The sequence below is a fragment of the Neovison vison genome, chromosome 2 (genome assembly GCF_020171115.1).
Source record: "Neovison vison isolate M4711 chromosome 2, ASM_NN_V1, whole genome shotgun sequence".
In the NCBI taxonomy this organism is placed as follows: domain Eukaryota; kingdom Metazoa; phylum Chordata; class Mammalia; order Carnivora; family Mustelidae; genus Neogale; species Neogale vison.
This window is the reverse complement of record NC_058092.1, coordinates 187,081,941-187,105,450: the sequence shown is the minus strand read 5'-3', so window position 1 is coordinate 187,105,450 and position 23,510 is coordinate 187,081,941. Positions and strand designations below refer to the sequence as shown.

General features: G+C 40.3%; 4 protein-coding genes across 10 annotated transcripts in view; 3 read left to right on the top strand and 1 right to left on the bottom strand.

Annotated features, from left to right (window-relative positions):
• The window catches only part of CFAP70 (cilia and flagella associated protein 70), a 119,568-nt gene extending 114,896 nt beyond the window's left edge, over window positions 1–4,672 (top strand). For all 5 annotated transcript variants that reach the window (XM_044239776.1, XM_044239778.1, XM_044239777.1 and 2 more), the window contains 2 exons: window positions 2,367–2,414; window positions 4,408–4,672. In XM_044239776.1, the coding sequence (XP_044095711.1) occupies window positions 2,367–2,414; window positions 4,408–4,488 (129 nt within the window). In that variant the 3' untranslated portion in view covers window positions 4,489–4,672. The remainder of the gene's footprint in view (window positions 1–2,366; window positions 2,415–4,407) is intronic.
• A 1,371-nt stretch (window positions 4,673–6,043) lies between these two features.
• MRPS16 (mitochondrial ribosomal protein S16) lies at window positions 6,044–7,685 on the top strand. The gene is made up of 3 exons (XM_044239772.1): window positions 6,044–6,267; window positions 6,708–6,968; window positions 7,443–7,685. The coding sequence occupies exons 1-3, from the start codon at window positions 6,255–6,257 to the stop codon at window positions 7,574–7,576; spliced, it is 408 nt and encodes a 135-aa protein (XP_044095707.1). The 5' UTR covers window positions 6,044–6,254; the 3' UTR covers window positions 7,577–7,685.
• Window positions 7,686–7,772: 87 nt separating this feature from the next.
• DNAJC9 (DnaJ heat shock protein family (Hsp40) member C9) lies at window positions 7,773–14,717 on the top strand. Of its 2 annotated transcripts, none has more exons than XM_044239771.1 (5): window positions 7,773–10,039; window positions 10,267–10,407; window positions 10,952–11,206; window positions 13,511–13,597; window positions 13,953–14,717. In XM_044239771.1, the coding sequence occupies exons 1-5, from the start codon at window positions 9,929–9,931 to the stop codon at window positions 14,070–14,072; spliced, it is 714 nt and encodes a 237-aa protein (XP_044095706.1). In that variant the 5' UTR covers window positions 7,773–9,928; the 3' UTR covers window positions 14,073–14,717. The 2 variants fall into 2 exon arrangements, with proteins under 2 accessions (XP_044095706.1, XP_044095705.1); XM_044239770.1 differs by having other exon boundaries at window positions 7,773–10,108.
• Window positions 14,718–15,284: 567 nt separating this feature from the next.
• The window catches only part of FAM149B1 (family with sequence similarity 149 member B1), a 79,738-nt gene continuing 71,512 nt past the window's right edge, over window positions 15,285–23,510 (bottom strand). Inside the window, exons 10-14 of one of the 2 annotated variants that reach the window (XM_044239768.1) lie at window positions 22,818–23,042; window positions 20,771–20,891; window positions 20,413–20,538; window positions 17,804–17,882; window positions 15,285–16,503 (exon numbers count right to left, since the gene is read on the bottom strand). In XM_044239768.1, coding sequence (XP_044095703.1) covers window positions 16,430–16,503; window positions 17,804–17,882; window positions 20,413–20,538; window positions 20,771–20,891; window positions 22,818–23,042 — 625 coding nt within the window. In that variant the 3' untranslated portion in view covers window positions 15,285–16,429. The remainder of the gene's footprint in view (window positions 16,504–17,803; window positions 17,883–20,412; window positions 20,539–20,770; window positions 20,892–22,817; window positions 23,043–23,510) is intronic. The other variant, XM_044239769.1, reaches the window with a different exon arrangement.

The window sequence follows — 23,510 nt, the reverse complement described above, 5'->3', positions numbered from 1 at the left end:
CCTGGGATTGAGCCCTGCATCAGGCTCTCTGCTTTGCGGGGAGCCTGCTTACTCCTCTCTCTCTCTGCCTGCCTCTCTGCCTACTTGTGATGCCTCTCTCTGTCAAATAAATAAACAAAATCTTAAAAAAAATAAGAAAAAAAGTTCTGCCTCATTTGTAATCATGAAAATGCAGTTTAAAATGACAATGTGACAGGGTGCCTGGGTGGCTCAGTTGGTTAAGTGTCTGCCTTCCGCCAAGGTCATGATCCCAGGATGGGATTTAGTGAGCAGGGAGCCCTCTTCTCCCTCTCCTTCTGCCTCTCCCCTCTGCTGCTGTGCTCTCTCAGAAATAAACAAAATCTTTTTAAAAAATGACAGTGTGACAGAAATTCACACCTATCAGATTGGCAAAAATTAGTCTGATATAATCAACATTGATAAGGATTCTCGTAATTACTAGTGGATATAAATTGGTACAACTACTTTGAAGTGCAATATGGTAGTATTTACCCAAATTCATATCTACAACTTGGCAATTTTATTATCTAGATACATTCCTAAGAAAAATACCAGAAGACATGTACAAGAATGTTTACTGCAGCATTTTCCATAATAGCAAAAAAACTTGCCACTCTTTTTGAAATCATTTTGGCTGTTCCAGATCCTCACACCATTTGGACCTCTGCCTCCCTAAGGCAGAAGTGAAACAAAGGTAATGCTGACAGAAAAGGAAGATGTGCTAGAAAATGAACTGAAAGTCCATGAACCTTAGGGGGGAAATCTTTGAAGTGTAGATATCATAGGAGAGTCTTTTAAACACTGAAAGTTTTGTGAACAGTAAAAATTTACCATGAACTAGCACTGTTCGGGAAATTAGACTAGATAGTCACTAAGTTTCCTTCTAGCCTGAACATTCTGTAGTTTCCATATCTATTTAATATTCTGTATTATGCATGTAGTTCCTATTTTTTTATTTCCCATGACATTGCATACTCTAATTTGTTATGCACAAACGTTTTAAGTATAATAGTGAATTCATATTATTCTCCTTTAACTCCTAGGTGAGTGCTTCATGCAAAGAATAACTGGGAGGAATAGTTAGTGTTCTCATCTCATATCCAGATCAGCATGGAAGTAATTCCAGTATCTGCTTTTCCTAATACATAGGATAAATAATAATTAAAAACTTGGACTCTGGAGCCAGGCTGCACTGTTTAAAAACCTAACTCCTCCACTTATTAGCTTCATAATCCTGGGAAATTATTTGTCCTCTCTGTGCTTAGGTTATTTCTACCTGTAAACATAGAATTGTAAATAATGGGTTTTCTCCTAGAGTTGTTTGAGGCTTAGGAATTAAAGTATGTAAAGTGCTTAAAACAATGTAAACAATTAAGACAATGTAAACCACAAAGTATTATATAGATTTTATCTATTATTAACAAAATGGCTTTAGTCCTGAGAGAAGCATGTAACTCATGATGCTTTCAGGGGGAAGAAGAATGAGAGATGGTTATCTTTAAGCTTTTTTTTTTTCATTTTTAAAAATTTTCTTTATTGTATTATTATTATTTTTTTTAAAGATTTTTATCTATTGGGGCACCTGGGTGGCTCAGTGGGTTAAGCCGCTGCCTTCGGCTCAGGTCATGATCTCAGGGTCCTGGGATTAAGTCCCGCATCGGGCTCTCTGCTGGGCAGGGAGCCTGCTTCTCTCTCTCTCTGCCTGCCTCTCCGTCTGCTTGTGATTTCTCTCTGTCAAATAAATAAATAGATAAAAATCTTTTTTTTTTAAAAGATTTTTATCTATTTATTTGATAGAGAGAGAGAGAGATCACAAGTAGGCAGAAAGACAGGCAGAGAGAGAGGGGGAAGCAGGCTCCCAGCTGAGCAGAGAGCCCGATGCGGGGCTCAATCCCAGGACCCTGAGATCATGACCTGAGCCGAAGGCTTAAACCACTGAGCCACCCAGGCGCCCCAATTGTATTATTATTTTTTAATGTAGGCTCCTTGCCCAAGGTGGAGCCCAATGCAGGGCTAAAACTCAGGTCCTTGAGATGAAGACCTAAGCTCAAGTGTCAGATTTTTAACAAACTGAGCCACGCAGGTGCTCTTCTTTAAGCTTTTTGAAACAAAGAATATATGTGTGTATATATATTATGTATATATATATCATATATATGCATCATATATATGAGATATATAGAGATATTTCTATCTATATATCTATCATCACCTATCACCTTTCATTTTCCTGCTTCCTCTTTGAATTCAGAGGTTCTTAATTAAGAAGGTATGGAGTCCTCTCCTTTGGTAGAAATATTTGTGGCAAAATACTTTCCTACCATTATGTTTATGTCATTATCACCAGCTGCTGCTCTTTTTTTCAGGCTGGACGGCAAGTGGAAGCAGAGCAGGCCTATAAGTACACAATGAAGGTACGATGCAGACGCCTCTGCAGTTTTTACTGTACTGAGGTTGGGCAGTTGGGAGGATGCTGGCTTGATTCGGGACTTCAGAGCATTCCATCATTTCATAATGTGAATACTTTTCTAGAGGCTCTACTTATCATCTTTGCCATTATCATAGGGCTGCTGGGGGATTGGAATAACCAAGCCACCCAGGTGTGCCACCCCCCCCCTTTTTAAAAGATTTTGAAAGAGCAGAGCTAGAGAGAGAGAGCACAAGTGTGTAGGTGGGGGAGGTTTCTACCTCTTTAGAGAATTTGGTTTAATGGAAAGACAGATGGCCAGGGTGTGAGTAGACCTGAATTATGGTCCTAGTTTTGCCACTAACTTTACTGTGTTAACTTCTTTGAGCCTCATTTTCCACATGTACACTGAAGGTATATAGGTCAACAAATTTCGTGTAAAGGGCAAAACAGTATTTTTGGCTTTGTGGGCCAAACGGTCCCTATTATGTCTATTACCCTCTACCCTTGTAGTGCAAAAGGAGCCACAGACAACACATAAACAAATGAGTATGGTTGTATTTCAGATAAAACTTTACTTAACAAAATAGCAAGCTAGATTTGACTCATAAGCAGTAATCTGCCAACCCCTGGCCTATTATATTATGAATTACAGTTCATAATTAGTGGCTTAAATAAATAGTTTTATTTTTCTCATCTAGTGAAAAGCCCAAGGCTGGTACCAGAGCTCCACAATGTCACCAGAGACCCAAACTTTCGTTTTCTTTTTTTCCAAGCTCTTTCTGTTCCACCAATCATAGAATGCAGTTCCCATCCTTCATAGTTGCAAGACAGCCATTGTTGCTCAAACCACCATATACATGCTTAAGGCAAAATAAAGAACAAAAGGGAGGAAAGAACAAAAAAGACATGCTAGCTATTACCCTTCCCTTTAAGAAGCAGTGACTTTATGGAGATAAAAGATACAGCATAGGGAATATGACCAATGGTATTGTAATAGTGTTGTGTGGTGACAGATGGTAGCTGTACCTGTGAGCACAGTGTAATGTATAGATTTAAAATCACTATGTTGAACCATAAGTGACTCTCAATCTCACAAAACAAACTGAGGGTTGCTGGGGGGAGGGGGGTTAAGGGAAGGATAGTGGGGTTATGGACATTGGGGAGGGTATGTGCTATGGTGAGTACTGTGAAGTGTGTAAACCTGGTGATTCACAACCTGTACCCCGGGGAATAAAAATATATTATATGTTTATAAAAAAGAAAAAAGAAAAAAAAATCACTATGTTGTACAAATGAAACATAGTGTGTCAACTATACTCATAAAAAATAAAGATGTTTAATTCACATGTACATAGCATTTGATGGTAAAGAAAATCATTTTCAGAGAAAAGTATCTACTTTTGGGTGTGGAGAGGGTGCAGGAGAAGCAATGACCTTGGCCTACATTTCATTGGCCACAATTGGTCATAAGACTACCCCTAGCTCTAACAAAAGAAGGAAATGAAGCTTTTTAGCTGGCTGCATTCCTGCCCTGCAAAGAAATGAAGATTTTGTTAGAAAGAGAGTGGGTATTCAGTAGGCAACTAAATATCTCTACTACACATCTAGAGGCTAAAAATAAATTCAGATCTAGTATCTGTTTTGTGTGTCTTTGATTCCTGTGACTTGCCAAACTGAAATACTGTAGTCAAGATCGACTGGGTGATAATGTGAATTAAAAAAAAAAAAACTTTATTATTAAAGTTATTTAACAAAAAATACACAAGTTGTAAATGTTCACACTACTTGAATTTTCATAAAGTGAACATGTCCATGTAATCAGCACAATGTTCTGAGGTCTTTTAACGGAGTCACCATGAAATAGGGAATAAAGGAAGAGCCCAATTTCAGGCCAAGAAACCATATTCTTTAACTATGGCGCAGTAAATGAAGGGCCTCCATATCGGTATATCGGGCATGATACAACTCCTTCCCTTCCTTCCTTCCTTCTCATGCAGCTGAAACTAAATGATAAGGCCCTGCTTGCAGAAATCCACATGGTACAGGAGGCAGTTGGCTTTGGAAATCCATCTTTCTGACATCCTTCCAGCTGAAGATCTGTGTGGAACTCTGAGCTCCTTTCCTTCCCAGAGAGATTAAACCCTGGACATTTCACCATATGAGGCCTGGGGATGGAAAGTACCATCCCCAATCACTTATTTCCGTTGGCTAATTTACTGGATGGCTGTTACTGGATATTTTACAGGTTGACAATAAACTGGATAACAATAAAAAATGAAAAAGAGTCAAAATTCATCAGTGTGGTTCTGGATTTAATTAAGGTCTACTGAGGTATATATAAGAATAGAATTACTTATTTATGTAATTAAGGTAAAGTGGGTTCATTATTAGGGTTTCTGTTTAAAAGCTTACCAGGTCATTCCTGGACTGATAAGGCCAACTTCTGAGGTCCCTGGCTAGGCTCACTTTCTGGAACTTGAGAATTAAGGCATCAATTTCTAAGGTGGACCTAAAGGAAGACTACTCTGCTGGGTCACTGTATTAGGACAAACACATTAGTTGTAGCCAGACCCTTTGGATTCAGTGAACAGAGCTGAACAGAGAAGTCTGCCCGAGGTGGAGGTACTGACTACCTCCAAGCAAGGGTATCTTCATGGATCTAAATCACAAGGGCTCCAAGAAGAGTCCATTAACTTTAAGAGATGCAAAATTCCTCTTAACTGAGGCCAGTATTCTAAGACTAAAGATGACAAAGGAACATTATTACTTCACTCCTGTCCTGATCACTGCATAGCAAAACCAGGAATCAAGAGTCCTCTTCCTTAATTTTTTAAAGAAGGTGCAGAAAATAGGAGGGAGGTGGGAGAAAGGAGGGAATGTGGGAGGCATATTAATAAACAAGAAGAATGGGGCGCCTGGGTGGCTCAGTGGGTTAAGCCGCTGCCTTCGGCTCAGGTCATGATCTCGGGGTCCTGGGATCGAGTCCCGCATCGGGCTCTCTGCTCAGCAGGGAGCCTGCTTCCCTCTCTCTCTGCCTGCCTCTCTGTCTACTTGTGATCTCTCTGTGTCAAATAAATAAAATCTTTAAAAATAATAAACAAGAAGAATAAAACAAACCCTACATTCATTTATAGTCCGCGTGCAGTCTTAGTTCTAACGCTACTTTAAGAAATCCTCCTGAGGCAACAAGTATCAGGTTCGCCTTGTCCTTTGCTCCCCCAGGACTGGGCGCTGACCACCTCCGTGGACTCCGGAGTAAAACCAGCATCTCCCCCACGTGACTGTGAGCTTCCGAGGGGCAGGACAGCGCCCTTTCAGGTAGGCGTTCTCAGCACTGCACTTTGGCTCTTAAACACGTGCTCAAAAGTTCGCTGGAAGAATGGATTTGTGGAACACTTGAGCACTTTTGGCCACTCCCTGGGATTCGCCCAATATTCCTCACTCCATCAGGAACGCTGAACCCGGTGTAAGCCGAGAACATCCACACAGCCCGACTGGTGCTACCACCCCAAGTATACGCAAACTGCAGCGCGCCTGTTTTACGGCAGTTTAAGGTACGTTAGAGTCATGGCGTTGCATTATGGGAAGTGTAGAGGCGGGAAAGCGGAAGGGGCGGGGATAGAAAGCGGAAGGGGCAGGGAGAGCGGCGTCTTTCCCTCCCTCCATAGGGGCGTTAGGGCTTGGGTGGCAGGGTGGCAGGGTGGTGTGGTCGGGGGTGTTGCAGTGTGGACTTTGCGTTTGTCCTCCGCCCCACCCGAGGCGGTAGAGCTGATTGGTGGCGGGAGGCTGTGCACTTGGAGGCGCGGCAAGTGGCGCGCAGGCCTCGGCGCACGTTGGCCGCACCATGGTCCAGCTCAGTGAGTGACCTTCCGGGTGGTTGCGGGGCCGGGGGGCGTATGGGACCCGATGAAGCAGCTCTTCTAGTTGAGCTGGAGGCAACCCGAACTTGAAACAGCCACACTACCTTACGTTTGTCCCTCTCCTCAGGTTTTTCTCACTTAATCTTTCCTTAAAATGTATGAGACAAATGGCGTTCAGTTTCTAGATAGGTGGCTGAGGGTCCGTCATGGTCACAGAGCTATTAAATGGCAGGCTGGTGTTGCGCGGATTGAGGAGGTAGTCATTTCTGCCTGATGTGCATGAGAGGAGTTTCACAAATACACCATCTAAACTGGGTTGACAATAATTGGTTGGATGCAAGCAAGCCCCTTCAGTTGAGGAAGGGGCTTGTTTTATGTCTCATTTTGTCCATTTTATGTACTCAGTTCTTGTGTCTTAACAACTTCATTCTCTGCAGCTACTGTCCTGTGCAAAGCCTATCGTGGAGGCCATTTAACCATCCGTCTTGCCCTCAGTGGGTGTACCAACCGGCCTTTCTACCGCATTGTGGCTGCTCACAACAAGTGTCCCAGGGATGGCCGTTTCGTGGAGCAGCTGGGCTCCTATGATCCACTGCCCAACAGTCATGGAGAGAAAATCGTTGCTCTCAACCTAGAACGGATTCGGCATTGGATTGGCTGTGGGGCCCACCTCTCCAAGCCTGTGGAGAAGCTTCTGGGTAACTCAGCTCTAACCTTACTTCATTGAGGGGATTTTCAGTTGAAGTCAGTTTCAGGATGATAAGAGTTAAGAATGATTTTCATTACCTCAGGCTGCTTAGGGCTAGGGTGAAAGCTGAAGTTGTGATCTAATTGTCATTTTGACTGGAGATCCCTTTTGTGGACTCTTATATGAGACTTCCTGAGTGAATGGGACTTTGTACTGAAAATGGGAATAATGTGTTGAATGGCTATCTGTCCATTTATCTTTTTTCAAATAAGGACATTAGCGTTAGGAAGTAACATCCACGGTCTCCTTGTAGTAAATGGAAGGGAGGGAGTTGGGGGAAGAGATAGTTTGGCAAGAGAGGAGCTTGTTTTAAATCCATGCTGTAGGTCAGGTCTCTGTTAGACCTCAGCTCTGTGAGGCTAAGTTCCCAGGGAATCATTGGCTTATACCATGTTATAATGAATGGAAATCCTGTTGCTTTTAGGTCTTTCTGGCTTTTTCCCTCTGCATCCCATGATGATCACAAATGCTGAGAGGCTGCGAAGGAAACGGGCACGCGAAGTCCTCTTAGCATCTCAGAAAACAGATACAGAGGCTACAGAAGCAAAAACGAGCTGACTTCAATGAGCAGAGCATTGGGAGAAAGGTCAAAGTTCTCTTAAAACACTTATGCAGAGCGCTTAGTCTTATTAGATTTGGAGGTCAATAAATGGAGTTTTCTGCGTCACCCATGCTCTTCTGGACTGTCCTGAGCTGGACTCAGAGTAATTTGTTCTTTCTGACATAGAGCTGGGTCCATATACTAGTGAGCTTTTTTAGCCTTCATTGAGAAAAGACAGTGGCTCTGGGGTGTGTTGGACTTTTGGGTTGGGCCCTGGATCTATCAGACAACTTTACAGTCTGCAGCCTTGCAATACTTCCCTGTTTGAAAGCCCCCAGCAAGCCTGTCCATGGTCTGTCTGTGCAATTCGTTCCTTAATTATTTATGGTCAACCCACTAGCTCAAGAACACAGTTACTTTGCTTATTTATTTATTTATTTATAGAGTTACTTTCTCTTGTTTGACATATAATCTCAAATTTACAAAGGGAGATTTTTTTTAAATGAGATTTTAGGCTTTAATAGCATACTTTTAGAATGAGAAACTGGAAGAAACGTAATATTGAAAAGTACCTACATACATTCTTAACCCTTTACAGATAGAGGTTATTCATGAGGATTATTAGGTATCATGAAAGGGGGTAAGATTGTCTCCATTTTATTGAAGAGAGATTGAGGTTCAGATGTGGAAACTTGACCAACGCCATCTCTTTTCATTTGGGCAGAGCTAAGATTCATACCCCAATAGGCATATCTGGAGAGCCCTTTCCAATACATTATATTGTCTATGGCAGGGTGAGTGTGAGATGAGCAAAGATGAGGGGTTTTTCAAAAGTCCACTTAAAAAGCCAGTGATAGAATGAGGTTTAGGTGTCATGAGTTTGGTTAACAAATGACTGGCTGTGCCCCAAGCCCAAAATGTCACATCTGCTTCACCAGAACTGCAGGACAAGCACAAATGTGGATCAGAGGATTTTAGTGCACACTCTGGGTGATATAATTTCAAATTCTGGCACAAGACTAGGATATAGAGCTGACAGAGGAGACACTAACTTGTTTTCTGGGTTTTATATATTGAGAACAATTGTCAGCCATTTCATTATGGGGTCAAGACTCTCCCAAGGTTGTCTCTGGTGGGCCTCCCTTGCTTTGAGGGGACTTTGAAGGCAGGGCAGGCTGAGAAGAACTGACTGGATTTGATCATGGATGTGGGAAAGAAAAATGCTATGAAAACCATGGGAACTCTGGAAGTTAAAATAATACACTCTGGAGAGTTTAAGGTTTTTGGATAAGCTTTAATTGGTAGAACAGAGAAGAATGATTATGAAAAGTATTGACTAGTAAAGGGAACTGCTGGGAAATGGGTGAAGGTATTATTTTGATCTATTGGGTTTCTGCTAACTCAAGTATTCACTTTATGCTCTGATCTATCCTTCCTGTGATTTGTGTATACATACTTCCTGTGTGAGCACATCCTGTCCCTAATTTCCAGGTTTCCGTAGCTTTAGCCTTACTTTGGATCTGCTGACACAGTTTCACACCATCTTAGTTGATTACATCAGTTTATGTTGCTGTCACCTCAAATCCAACATGTGCAAACCCAGCTCTGCATTAAAAAAGAAAGAAAGAAAGAAGAAAAGCCTTTGCTCCAGCAGCCCTATTTTTACTCAGATGAGGGTTTGGGTCATGTTACCTTAACCAAAGTAGAAGGTGATTAGGAACTGGAAGGTGAGTGGGTATGATTCTGTAATAAATGTTAGTTTTTAAAAGGCCAGTATTTTGTGCTTTTGGTTTACGCTTTTTTCTTGCGGGAATTAGGTAAAGTGCTTCCCTAGAAGTCCCAGCCAGTAGGTTACAAAATTACCGGTTCTTAAGAGTTTTGCGTACACTTGTCAGGATCACTGAAAAAGAACAAACCTATCTAACAATGTTGAACCATGTCAAATCGCCAAAAGCTGATATTATGCAGTTTTTTTACTTTAAAAAGGCAAACAAAACAGCAGTATGTAGTTTCGATGTGGTATGACGTGCCATATATTAAACGAACTGCACTGCGACTCTGGTGAGAAGATAAGCGCCAGGTTTCTCGAGTAAGGGGTGAAGGGCGTCTGGCACGAGAGCCTCGGGTAACCACAAGACAGGAAGCTCCTGCCGCCGCTCCGATCTCCTTTTAAGTCTTGGTCACGCCCCCGTTTTGCAGCTGCCGTAGAGTGCGACGTCGTGCCACGCCTATTGGGCGCTTTTTATGACGCAGTAGGCCGCGGGGTTTTTTTTTGCGCGGGAAAAGGGGGGCAGTCTGGATCTCTAGGCTGTGTTGCTTGGACCGGCAGTTTCTGTGGAGTTGACGCTCGCCCTCTGTCCCTGCCGGTTATGGGGTTACTGGAGCTGTGTGAGGAAGTGTTTGGTACCAATGACCTTTACCGAGTGTTGGGCGTACGGCGCGAGGCCTCGGACGACGAGGTCCGACGCGGCTACCACAAGGTATCCCTGCGGGTGCATCCGGACCGGGTTGGCGAGGACGACAAAGAGGACGCCACCCGCCGCTTCCAGGTGCGCAAGTCCCGGCTCCACTGGTCGCCTGCATTTTTCTCGGTGTTCTGGCCGCCCGGAGCTTCCCAGGCGGAGTGCGCCCAACATGGCCTGGTGTTTTTCTAATTTTTATTTCTCGAATGATGCGAGGGTGACTTTTTGTTGCTCTTAATCCGCAGATCCTCGGGAAAGTCTATTCTGTTTTGAGCGACAAAGAGCAGAGAGCATTGTACGATGAGCAGGGAACCGTAGATGAAGATTCTGATGTGCTCAGCCAAGATCGGGACTGGGAGACGTATTGGAGGTTACTTTTTAAAAAGGTAGAGGACTCTGGAAATTTCTTTGTGGTGGTTCTCTTCATTCATTCAACAAACGTTTATTGAATGGTTTTAAGGTACTGCATTTTGTGTTGGCGTAGGAAAGAGGAATTTCTGTTTCACCTTAAAATACGCATATGTGCAAGTATTCTTCGGGAGATAACATATCTTTGAAGAATAAGTCTGTTTAACCGTCTAACATAGGTACTTTTACTGAAATGGGTCTTTAATTTCCTGTTGATGTAGAGCAGTTGCAGGGGAAAAGGTTTAATATTTTATAAGGTAATGCTTTATTTTACATATCGACATGTAAGTCTTGAGTTCTGGGAAACTTCCCTTAAATTTTCCTGGTCTGTAGTTCAGTTAGTTGTGAAGGTTGGAATAGGGAAAACTCTGGAAAAGCTTTGGCATAGAAAGTGTGGTTCCTTGCAACAGTTTCGACTGAAGCACCTATTGTACTTGGGACTTTCAACACCTCACTCTAGTTTTACTAGTATACTTTTTATTTAAAATTCTCAGTTAAAGCATATGTCTCTCATTTGTTCAGATATCTCTAGAAGACATTCAAGCTTTTGAAAAGACATACAAAGGTTCTGAAGAAGAGCTGGCAGATATTAAACAGGCCTATTTGGATTTCAAGGGTGACATGGATCAGATCATGGAGTCTGTGCTGTGTGTGCAGTACACAGAAGAACCCAGGATAAGGAACATTATTCAGCAAGCCATTGATGCTGGAGAGATCCCGTCCTATAATGCCTTTGTCAAAGAATCAAAGCAAAAGATGAATGCAAGGAAAAGGAGGGTAAGATTTTGAATGCTGTTTTTTTATATGTCAGTTGATTCCAAAAAGAATGTGAGGGTATTTACAATAATAGAAATATATAAGGTTACTGAGATGAGAGTAAGGGTTAACTCATTTCTTTTCTAATAAAATGAGCCTATGAGCTCATTAAGAGAAACTTTTTTTCCCTAGTATGTTATGCTCAAGAGGATTTTGCTAGGTGGATTGTTTAATTTCATCTTAAAATAACACTGAAACATTCTTTATGTGGCTTTGTCTTCTTGTAGCTTTGTCACAGCTTTCCTCAAGAGAGAAAGTAATGGAGTTCAGATACATAAGGTGGACAATGGTTCTCACTTGATTAAAAGATGGGGAGAGGGTGACTAAAACTTTCCTTTTTTTTTTTTTAAGATATTTATTTATTTGACAGACAAGTAGGCAGAGAGGCAGGCAGAGAGAGAGAGGAGGAGGTGACAGGCTCCCCCCTGAGCAGAGAGCCTGATGCGGGACTCGATCCCAGGACTCTGGGATCATGACCTGAGCTGAAGGCAGAGGCTTTAACTTACTGAGCCACACAGGTGCCCCCTGAAACTTTTTTTGAATTGTGTCTTGTTAATACAGATTTTCTTTTGTTCTTGCCCAGATTGACTCTTGAATTGGACCCAGAATATACATTTCTAAAAAAATGATTTAGTTTATTTTGATGAAAGTGTCTTCCCAAACACACTTGAAGAGGAAAACTTGTAGCTTCTGTGGAGTTGGTTAGGATAGGGATGATGGCAGGGAAAAGGAGCTTAAAGACAGCTAAAGTTCTGGGACACAAGCCTCTGTGTCACTGGTCTTATGGGGAGGACCAGACTGGTACTGAAGTAACCATTGCCTCAACCTGGCTTTCCTGGTGGGAGCTCAGTGGAGAATAGTGTCATATTTTAGGTCTCTGGTGAGTGCCTTATTTTCGGTAGCTGAATTGGAGGTGGAGGTAGGTCTGCAATTTTGATACAAGATACATACAGGGGAAAGCTTGGGGGTGGGGGTGCGCGCATGGAATGTATATCAAGATTATCATTTTGGGGGTGCATTGCTGACTCAGGCAGTAGAGCATCTGACTCTTAATCTCAGGGTTATGAGTTCAACCCTAACATTGGGCATGGAGCCTACTTTAGAAAAGTCGTCATTTTGGCTTATAGGCTGCATCTGTTTAGGCCCGCTCTGACAGTTTTAGCTGGTAGTCGTTTTCTCCAGTGTAGCTGAGCACAGCTGTATCCAATAATAGGATATTAGCTTGAGAAACTTTCTTAGAGTTGGGGGCAGGTGGATGGCATAGTTCTTTAGAGAGACTCTGGCAAACCTAGGGAATGGTATATAGTTTTAAAAGAATTTAATGCAAGGACTAAAAGTAGACAGTGGAAACACTTTTTATTGGAATAACAAAACCCTAATGTATCAGCATCCCAGTATTTATAGAGTGTTCATTGCTACTTAGAAAATTGACTGGGGTTTGGAACCTATTACAGTGTTGTTGCCCTAAAGGAACAAAGTCATTAACCTTTCCCAAGGTATTCTTTTTTTTCCCCCCCTCCCCCAAGGTATTCTTATGATATTTTGGAATCAGTGCCATAGGAAAATTTGGCAGAAGGTGGCTTTGAAATTAGATAAAGAAAGGTTAAAACTGAATTTGTTAGTGTTTATTCTGAGTACTTGGGAGTTTTAAACCAGTTACTCAAAGCTGCCACCAAGTCACATGTAGTTAAAAAGTAGGTTTCCAGGGCGCCTGGGTGGCTCAGTGGGTTGAGCCGCTGCCTTCGGCTCGGGTCATGATCTCAGGGTCCTGGGATCGAGTCCCGCATCGGGCTCTCTGCTCAGCAGGCAGCCTGCTTCCTCCTCTCTCTCTGCCTGCCTCTCTGCCTACTTGTGATCTCTCTCTGTCAAATAAATAAATAAAATCTTTTAAAAAAAAAAAAAAGTAGATTTCCAGAGGAGAGGAATTTGAGATGCCTGTAATCCTGGCAACATTTTTGAAGAAATCCTTGCTCTCCTAGCATTTTGTTTTTATTCTTACCGCATGGTTTAAGAATACTAAACTACTTCTACCCCTAGCAGGTAAAAATGGGGAAAACTTAGAAATGCTTATTAGAATCAGAGATCTACTGCATGCTGTCAGCAGTGTCTTCTTTTAATGAATGACATATTTATGTAATTGTCTTGTTTTAATCTATATATCCCTCAAATTGAAAGGTTCTTACCATAGATTTTCTTTTGGGAAAGAGGGTTTATTTTTAGTATATGCTAGGTTGCCATGGAGTCTAATACGAGTTTCTGATTTAGGCTCAGGAAGAGGCTAAAGAAGCAGAAATAAGCAGGAAGGAGCTGGGTCTTGACGAAGGAGTAGATAACTTGAAATCAATTATTCAGGTAAGCCTGGCAGGTGTTTCTGAAGGTTGTTGCTACTTTTTTCAAGTTCTGATCCCTACTGCTAATACTTTTTTCGTAGTGTATAGTGTTGTATTTTGTTTTCTTCTTTAAAAACATAAGTCATATACTATATTTTCATCCTTTTAAAGTGCATAATTTAGTGGCTGTTAAGCATATTCATCAAGTTATAGAACAGCACTAATAACAGAACATTTTTGTCACCCTAAAAAGAAACTCGTTTCTCATTAGCTGTCATTCCCTATTCTCCCTTCCACCAGCCTCTGGCAACCACTATGTATCTTTGTCTCTAGATAGCCTTGTGTTTTGAAAGCTTGTGTTTTAACTTCTTAAACAGAGCAGACAAAAGGATCGGCAAAAAGAAATGGACAATTTTCTGGCTCAAATGGAAGCAAAGTACTGCAAACCTTCCAAAAGAGGAGGGAAAAAAACGCCTCTCAAGAAAGAAAAGAAATAATGGAATTTTCTCTTCAAAAGTCCTTAGGTGTTAATTGGCGCCGTTGTAGGCAAGATACAGTCAAGATTTGAAGAAAGAAGTTAACCCTGCTCTTGAGAAAAGCTGTCCTTCCAGCCTAAATTCAGCTCTACTCTGTAAACCAAGCAGAATCTCTCAGCCTGATTTTAGTAATCCTAGAAATCCCCTGACATTCTTAGAGGTCCTGAATGAAGGAATTTGGAGATTTTTGTGGGAATGGGGGAGAGTGATGTACTTCCTGGCAGTGCTTGCATCTGTGATCTTCTGTACAAGGAACTCGTATCTAGAATGTGGGTCTGTCCCATATTGCCTTTAGCAGTTGTTTTGCCGCATGAGTGTGCACACAGCCACAGAGTATTCGGAGTGATGTGTGTGATATTAGAACAATAATTCTGTTCTAGCTCTGCCTAGCTAGAATGCTTTCAGAACACTTGGTGGACATCTTTCTTTCAAATATTTGCCAGTTTGCTTTCAGGCTTAATGTTCTTGAATAGATCCTCTCTCCTTTTTGTTTTACACAGCCAGGTTTTGTACTCTTTGCTAGAAGTACAGGAGAAACAGATGTTGAGATTACTTTAAGCATCTTTGTAAGACTTGTATGTGATGAAATAAACAAGATAAAAATGACTGTTAAGTTCTGGGGCCTTTTAAATGATCTCAGTGATCATTTAAACTATGATCTAGAAAAACTAGTGTTGAGAGAAGAGAGAAGAAAAGTAACCAAATTAGCTTTATAGTAGGTAGCCAGATTTAAGTAGTATAAAGAAGTTGTCCTGCCTGTAACTGTTCAATGTCCGTTCTTGGGTCAACAGATCTTGTTTGAACTTGTTTCCTCATCTGTAAAGTGTGAAGGAGTTGGGCTAAATGACTTCCTAGGGGTTCCTTCGGATTCTCTTAACTTTGAAAGGCAGGCCATCTTGATCCAGTGATTTGTTATGCACTCATGTATTGATTTGTGAGAAGAGTATAGAGATGTTTACATATATTTAGTCAAATTGGTATGTACTCTTCGGAATATATGGACATTTGTTGGCAACTGATAACTTAAAGTCTTTGAGTTACAGACTTTTATGCATATGGTATTGAATATATAACAACCCTTCTGTTACTCAGTTTTATGTATGATTAATCTGAGGTAAGCACATGACACATTTTTAGTTTATGATTACAAATAAGTTAAAAAATACTCTTTAATTATATTAAAATATAATTTAATGCAGGTTGTTTGAAGCATCTGTCTTCATATGATAGCATTACTACACTTTGATAAAATAAATATTACCCCTATTTATGATCTTTCGAATTTATCCCCTCTGAAGATTTACAATAAGATCTAAAACTGGTATCATCAAAACTAAAGTTCAGTGACATTTAAATAAAATTAATTTAAGCCATAGTTAAAACCACTGCTGCATTTATGAGTGTCCTCCCAAAAAGGTCCATGGTGAAGTCAGAAGAATGCTGAAGTTCTGTACTTCTGCTCTTAGGATATGTTTATGCTAAACTAATTACCAGAGTTTCTGAAATGTTGAGGTAATGCTGGCTCACTAATAGGTTCTACAAATTTTTGAAGTCTGCTTAGAGTTTAAGTAGAAAATCTGGTAAGTTGAGTATAATAGTTAAAAAAATATATATATGACCACTGAGGTCCTTTAAGAAGAAAAGAAGCATAATCTAGTAGGAAGCAGGCCTTGTGAGGTTGAGCTGTCCTATCTGAAAATATATATACATTATGACTTATATAAGTTAGTTTATACCGATGCTCCACATTTATATCTTTATTTAGCCTTTCCATATCTCTTTGCCTATAAAATTGGACATCTAAAGAGAAAGCTTTAGGAATGACATCTGTTTGATGAGTAACTCGGATTTTTGACAGCTCTGTCTCCTAAAACTGCCTTAAAAATGAGTGGACCTCCAGAAATTTCATACAAGCAGAAGTATTGTGAGGCCGGTGATAATGTTATCAAACAGTTATTTGCTTTTTGTGTATATATAGACTCATAGAATCCTATAATAATTGAGCTGATCATTGTTAACAGACAACATGAGATTTGGGGATAATAATTCATTTGTTACTTCTTTGGGTACAAATTTTAAGTCCAGTGGAATAGGTTAACTTAGGCTGAAAGAAGACAGGAACTGGAGAAGCAGTACCCATATAATTTTTGGCGGATCCTCTTTTTTTCTCAGTCAGTTATACCAGATTAACACTTCATGAAGACGGGTTTTAAGTGGTCTCTTGTATACAAGCTTTGTGTCACAAGATGACTAAACACTGATTCATGAATTTTTCTCACGTTGTTCCTGCAGCCTGAAGCAGTTTCTTCTCATTTCCCCTATGGCCCCTGCCTGCTTCTAGAGACTGGTCCACCTCTGTTCTGAGATTTTGTAGACCCATGTAACTGAGGACCTGTCAGACGAAGGTGACATCATAGAATAACATTAGTAGACATTCTAGATTTGGTAATCTCAAGTTCATATTTAAGGGCTTTTTGGCTTCAATTATCAGTTGGACTTAAGTTTGGAAACTGGGACTAAGTGATAAAGTATATATTCATCAAGGCAATAAAAACCACATTTGCATTATTTTATCATGTAAAACCAGAAAAACTATTAAGATACGAAATCTAGTTTTAGAGAAGAGGCCACTGGGTTCCTGGGTGGCTTAGTTAAGCGTCTGCCTTCGGCCCAGGTCATGGTCCCAGAGTCCTGGGATTGAGCCCTAAATTGGGCTCTGCTCAGTGGGGAGTCGCTTCTCTCTGCCCTTCCTCCTTGCTTGTATGCACGCACGCTCGCTCGCTCTCTCAGATAAATAAAATCTTTAGAAAAAGAAAAAACCATTAGAGAAGAGGCTACTAATTAGAAAGGACTAACATGTCTGTCTGAAATGTTACGACTGTCAACAAGGTTGAATGTAGTAACTCCACTCAGAGGCAGCATTGCTTCTGTATGAGGACTAATCTAAGAAAGAATCCATGGAAAGCATTCAGAGACTACCAAACAATGCTAATAGGAAATGAACAAGAGAATTCACTTGGATGACAGAGATGGTTTACTTTTGATTACTCTTCCTAACCAGAAAGCATTTCAACTGCCTAATACTTTTGCTTTCACCTACAACATAAAAATGACCCTGATGGTTGTGAATATATTTATAGGAAGAATTAAGATATCCTTAAGTTTTCTCCCCTTCTATGAAAATGCACTCTATAGAATATGACTTAGAAATCAAAACATAATGGGATAGACAGACTCCACATGTCTTGATATTTTTGAATTTCTTTTTTTTTTACCTTGGCCTAGCAGGTTAACTGACCGAAGCTAAGGCGCTATGGATTTTGCCTACGTAATAAAACCCATGCAGTGTTTGAATGTTATAAACATGACTTATTTAGCATAAACTTTTTAGATTGGAAAAAAAAAAGTAGTTTATTTTGCCAGAGTGGTGAGAAGTTAATGTATATATCTGGAACTTGGTTCTGAGCAATAGAGGTCGTCTCTGTTTTTCTTATTATCCTATTTCCAAAAGGAATTTGAGGTGATTTACCAAGATGTACGGAAACAAAATACGATAAAATCTAGAAGAAGGGAAAATAAACATAGAAAACACAAAATACGATAAAATCTAGAAGAAGGGAAAATAAACATAGAAAACAAAGGCAGTGTCTTAACATAGCCACGTCATAGTAAAATAAGAGCCATGGTCCCACCTGTCACTGCAGATCCTCTACCAGGTCGGGCCTGATGAGGATACTCAACAGCACACGAATGATGATACTGTGTATCTGGCTGCAAAAGAGAAAAGATGACACACTTTTTATGATGTGACTTCTCCCAAAGAATAATGTGTTAGTAGGTTTACAGGGAAAATCTTAAAATCAGACAACCATATAAATGGCATTGTCTGACAGTCTGAGGGACAAGTTGGCCTAATGTGTTCTTTTTTTCAAGTAAAAAATTCCAAGTCAGAGGCCCACAAAGCCATTTGTTAAAGTGTAAAACATTTTTAAGTTCTTTTTTTAATTTTAAGTTCTAAACTTAGTTAATATGCCTTTAAGAAAATCTTAGTGATTATAAATAATCCATATGGTTTAATATTTTTAAGTATTTATAATTGGCTGCCGAGGGAATTTTATCTAATTTAGACTGTCTGCTGATTGTTTAAAACAACAGAATGGAGCCTTTTCAATAACCTTGAAACACCCATGACTTTACCTCCGTACTTGAGATGTGACTCTCAACATGAAACATTTCAAAATTACCTCAAGGAATTTAAAGATTTTTAGATGTGGCTAAAATACTGAACCAAAAAAAGCTGTCAGTGCCATTCTGCTGGTGCTTCTGGAATAAAGAACATCCCTTTCCATTCCCTGTCAGAGCACTTCAGTCAAGAGATCTCAGGAATTTTTTTCTGGTGAAGCCCCATATATATATTTTTTTAATTGGGGTCACCAAACTTCTTTAGGGGACCAGACAGGAAATATTTTAGGCTTTGTGGCACATATTGTTGCGGCTGTTCCACTCTGCTGTTGTGGGAAAGCAATCCTAGACAGTACATAATAAGTATGGTAGCTCTACTCTAATAAAACCTGATGTACAGCAACAGGCCATTTTTGTGGGAAGCCAAATGGCCCATAACAGTTGCTTGCTGACTCCTCTTCGAGATGAGAACACCAAAGAGCAGAGTGCTAATCTGAAAGTGCCAAGCCAGGGACCCAGATCTGGTGTGCTGAGTTACACTGAGCTACCAGCTCATCTCCCTTTGCGTGACAGCACATTGGGAGAGAACTAGCTAAAGTACGAAACTCTTACTTTATTGTTATAAACATCAGGAAAAAAAAGAAACTTCATCTGTTTAGTTTAATTGCTAAGGCAACCAAAAATTAAATGTTTTATAGGGACTCTAGCTGTAGAATATAATCATCAAGCACTGCATAGCAAATGCTCTGAATCAAATTATGAGATGATTAAAAGAGGTTTTCAGACTTTCTAGGATTCACATGGAGTACGAATCAGCAATGCTCACGTTTCCCTTAAGCTCCTGTTTCAGTGAATCTCTCCCTAAGTAAAGCATCTTGAGGTTTGTTGAGTTGAATAGTGTCCCCCGTCCCCTACCCCCGCCAAAATTTGTCTGCCTGGAACCCGTGAATATGACTTTATTTGGAAATAGGATCTTTGCAGATGTAGTCAAGATGAGGTCATATTATGTTAGGGTCAGTCATAAATTCAGTGATACTTATCTTTATAAGAGGGGAATTTGGACACAGAGACACGCAGGGAAGAAGGCTGTTGAAGGCAGAGGCGGAAATTGGGATTGATGTGGCTGCAAACCAAGGAGTACCAAGAATTGCTGGCAACCACCAGTCAAGAAGAGATAAAAAAAAATCCTTCCCTACAGCCTGGAGAGGGAACATGGTTCTGCTGACTTCTTGACTGGACTTCTAAGCTCTAGAACTGATAGAATAAATTTCTGTTGTTTTAAGCCACCCAGTCTGTGGTGATTTGTTATGGTAGCCCTAGGAGACTAATAGACCGTCTCATTAATTTGTTCTCACCGCTCTTTTAGTGGAGAATTGTATAGTGCTTGAGGCTGGTACAAGGCTTCTAAGTCTTGTATCTGATATAAGGCTTACAAGTGGGCTTCAGATATCACCATCCTGAAAAGTGGCATAGGATTTGAGGCCCCTGGCTCCTGGACACTGCATGTGGCTCCTGTTCCCCAGGCTCTTCAAACGCTCTTGCCACAAAGCAGATGCGGTGGGGCTGAGTGGCTGGCCTACAACTAGGTAAGGTCAGTGCAGGACCTCCAACCTCCCAACTAAGCTTTTTCTAGTACTTGCTTAAGAGTAAAAGGGCCAGTAAATGCACATTAAATGGTAAGGTGATGTGAGCATCTCAACACCAATTTAAAAAAAAAGTCATGACTTCCATCCATCAGTCCGCATCATAATCTGATAGCACTTTTTGGTGTAACTCCCTCAGAACAGTGTGAGAGGAGTTCTGCTGATTTGATGTATTGGAGTTTAACATTTTTTTGCTTATTCTCAAATATCTAATAACTTAATATTTAATGTTTAAATTGTTTAAAATTTGTGACTTACGTATAAAGCATTGTACCGTATTACCTTTTTAAATTCTTTTTGAGTGTCAGAGGCCAGTTAGAATTTCAATAAAATGTACTTACAACACTTGTGTTTATGGTCAAGAGCCTCCGCTTTTATTCTTGGAGTTGATTAAGGGACTATGTGAAATTTTAAGTCTGCCAAACTAGTTTTTTTCTTTCCCCAACTGTCAAGACCAAGAGGAAGTAGGTCACTACCAAAAATGATTGAGTTGTGTTGGGCCTGGAGAAGAAGTCCGGTAGAAGGAGTCTCTCCTGGGGCTGCTGATGGTTAGGCTCATCCACCACCGCACTTCGAGCTCGACTGGAGTCGCCGTGGGTTTTCTGCAGGGAAGGCAAGATTTACAGGAACTGTTAAGTCCGTTTGTAGTTCATCAACCCAAGTAGGCATGGTAACTGTAGGCCAAGCAGCTCCAGTTCCGGTGTCATAAAGTTAGGATTCAGTTTGTACTCTTGACAAAATACAGTATAAGTTAATTCCAGAACAGGGGTCCTGCAGAATTACTGCCCATGAGGTTTTATAAGCACATGGAAAGGCAACAGGAGAAAGACCTACCATTTGCCTTTGTGGCCCCGCGGTGCTCAAGTGTTCCACGTCAGCTGTGCCAATAGGGGGCAGCAGATTGTTTCGGCTCAGGGGCATTGGTGAGGGAGAGAGCGAGTCGGCGGCTACTGGGCTGCAGATCCCACCAGCGAACACCAAGATAAAGGATAAAGTTATAACAATATAAGCAAACTGATTAGAATCAAATAAATGAGGGAGATGAGTTTAATGTCATGCACAGAATGCTTCCTGTATTTTTAAGTAAAGCAATCTCAGTGAAAGGATTTTAGAAAATCAAGAGTTGAAGGGTTGGTTTTCATAATATTTTCTGATTTGGGTTGAAACTTTATCCTGGGCACACAGCAGAAGTCGACCCTTTGTCTCACAGAGAGCTGGTGTTATACTATTTTGGTGTTAACCTATTATGGATTTGTAATTTCACATCTGGTGGAATTCACAGTTCTGGGTCTTTTGGTTGTCCTTTTCACTAATAACAGTAGTCCTTCCTCATCCATTATTTTGTTTTCCATGATTTCAGTTACCCATGGTCACTGGGGTCCAGAAGTACATGATCCTCATTCTGATGTATTGTCAGAAGGTCACGGTAGCCTAATGCTGCCTCACAGTGCCTCCATTGTTAACCTCACCTCATCTCATCACGTAGACATTCTGTCATCAGAATGTCATCACAAGAAGGGTGAGTGTAATACAGTGAGATATGAGAGAGACATTCACATAGATTTTATTCCAGTATACTATTATAATTGTTCCACTTTACTATTAGTTATTGTTAATCTCCTACCATACCTAATTTAGAGGTTCGATTTTATCACAGGTACGTATGTATAAGGAAAAAAACATAGTATATATAAGGTTTGGTACTATCTGCAGTTTCAGCCTCCATAGGGGGTCTTGGGACATAGCCCCTGTGGATAAGGGGAAACTACTGTAATTATAAGTGCCAGGTAAATTTCTTAAACTTTTCTTCCATGGCATTTCCAGCAGTTTTTTTTAGCATTTCTCATACTCAGGACAGTACCTAGAAATCAATGGTACTTTCATGTCCCAGAAGAAACAAGGTAACTTGTTTCCACTTTGAAGAAATTGTCAGAAGGTATGAGGATTAATTATGCTTCAAGAACACTCATCCTCAATTGAGTGAATCTATATCAATACCAGCATCAACACAGTAAAATAGTGGGTAGGTGAGAAGAACTCTGGTGTCCTGACAAAGATTTTTGAGCATTACGGGCAACTCTTTTAGTGAATCTATTGGGATAAATTAAAAATTGAAGTCAAATAACATGTTGGGAAGGAAGTGTAAGGACGTCCATAATTTAGAAGCTGAATTCAAAACATAGTTACAGCCATATTATCTTATACCCTTGGTTATAGTCTTAGACTCAAACATCCTAAGATGTTTTGTGAGTCAACAACTAATGAAAGAATTTTATTTTAAAAAGTAGGCTTCTAAGTGTTTTTTGCGTGACAAAGCTCAGAGTGAATTAAGGGTGGGAAAAGGAAAAAAGAATATGATTAGTGTTATTTCCTAGGAAGTATATTTATTTCCTAGGAAGTATATTTCCAAGGTATATTTTTCCTGGTATATAGACAAGTACTTATCTTAGGTTAAAATGTTATCATTTTTCAATGGAATAAGCAGATCCCAGTGGTACAGAAAAATATTAAAGGAGAGTTAACTTATTTTGGGATGAATTTCACGGAGCACTGAGGAAAGTGTTTGATAAGATACGTAGATCTTATTCCTTCGATAAGTGTCACTGAAGTATTCGAGCCAACATTTTATTGTAGAAGTAAATAGCTAAATAGCTAAGTAAATAGCTAAATCAACACATCTAATACCTGAATTTTATTGAGATTTAACCACATTTCTTTCTCTGTTGGATTTAAACCAGTGTGTATACAGTCCATCATGAGAATATCTAATGACTAGTTTCTAGGCATGTATTTCAACTTTACGTTTAAATTCATTCTCTATATAAAATTATTCTTCATTAGTTTTACCACAGTTTCCCCAAATTCTGCTTTTGAAACCTACACTCGGGATCCTCTGAGTATTTCTTCCACAGGTCTTGGCGTTCCAGCGCGTGAATGGCTTGTGCTGATGGGATGAAGGGTACGTGGTGGGGGATTGCGTCTCCTGGCAGACTGTACTGTGTATGATAGAGCTGACGTACTAAGCTCCAGGGTTCGATTTGGCCAATTTCGAGTTGAAAGAATGGTACTGGATCCAGGTCTCATAAGTAACTTGTCATCAAGATCTCTAGTGGCCAAATCAGAAACCCACAATGAAATCAACATTGCTCTGTATAGGGAAACAAGACTCAAAGGCTTAGACTATAAAATATATTCAAGGGAGGAAAAAAGCAAAAGTAAATAACCTAATTTATACGAATCACATAATCTAGCCTCAGACATGAGAACATGTTCTTAAAAGGACTGCATTTTAGCCATACAGGTAGTTTACTAGAATGGAGACTTGGGGGAGCCTGGGTGGCTCATTTGGTTAAGTGACTGCCTTTCGCTCAGGTCATGATCCTGGAGTCCCGAGATGGAGACACGCATCAGGTGTCCAGCTCCATGGGAGTCTGCTTCTGACCTTCTGACCTTCTCCCCTCTCATGCTCTCTCTCTCTCTCTCAATCAAATAAATAAATAAAATCTTAAAAAAAAAAAAAAAAAGAAAGAAAAAGAATGGAGACTTGGGAAAGCAAGTCCATTATTCACCTGCC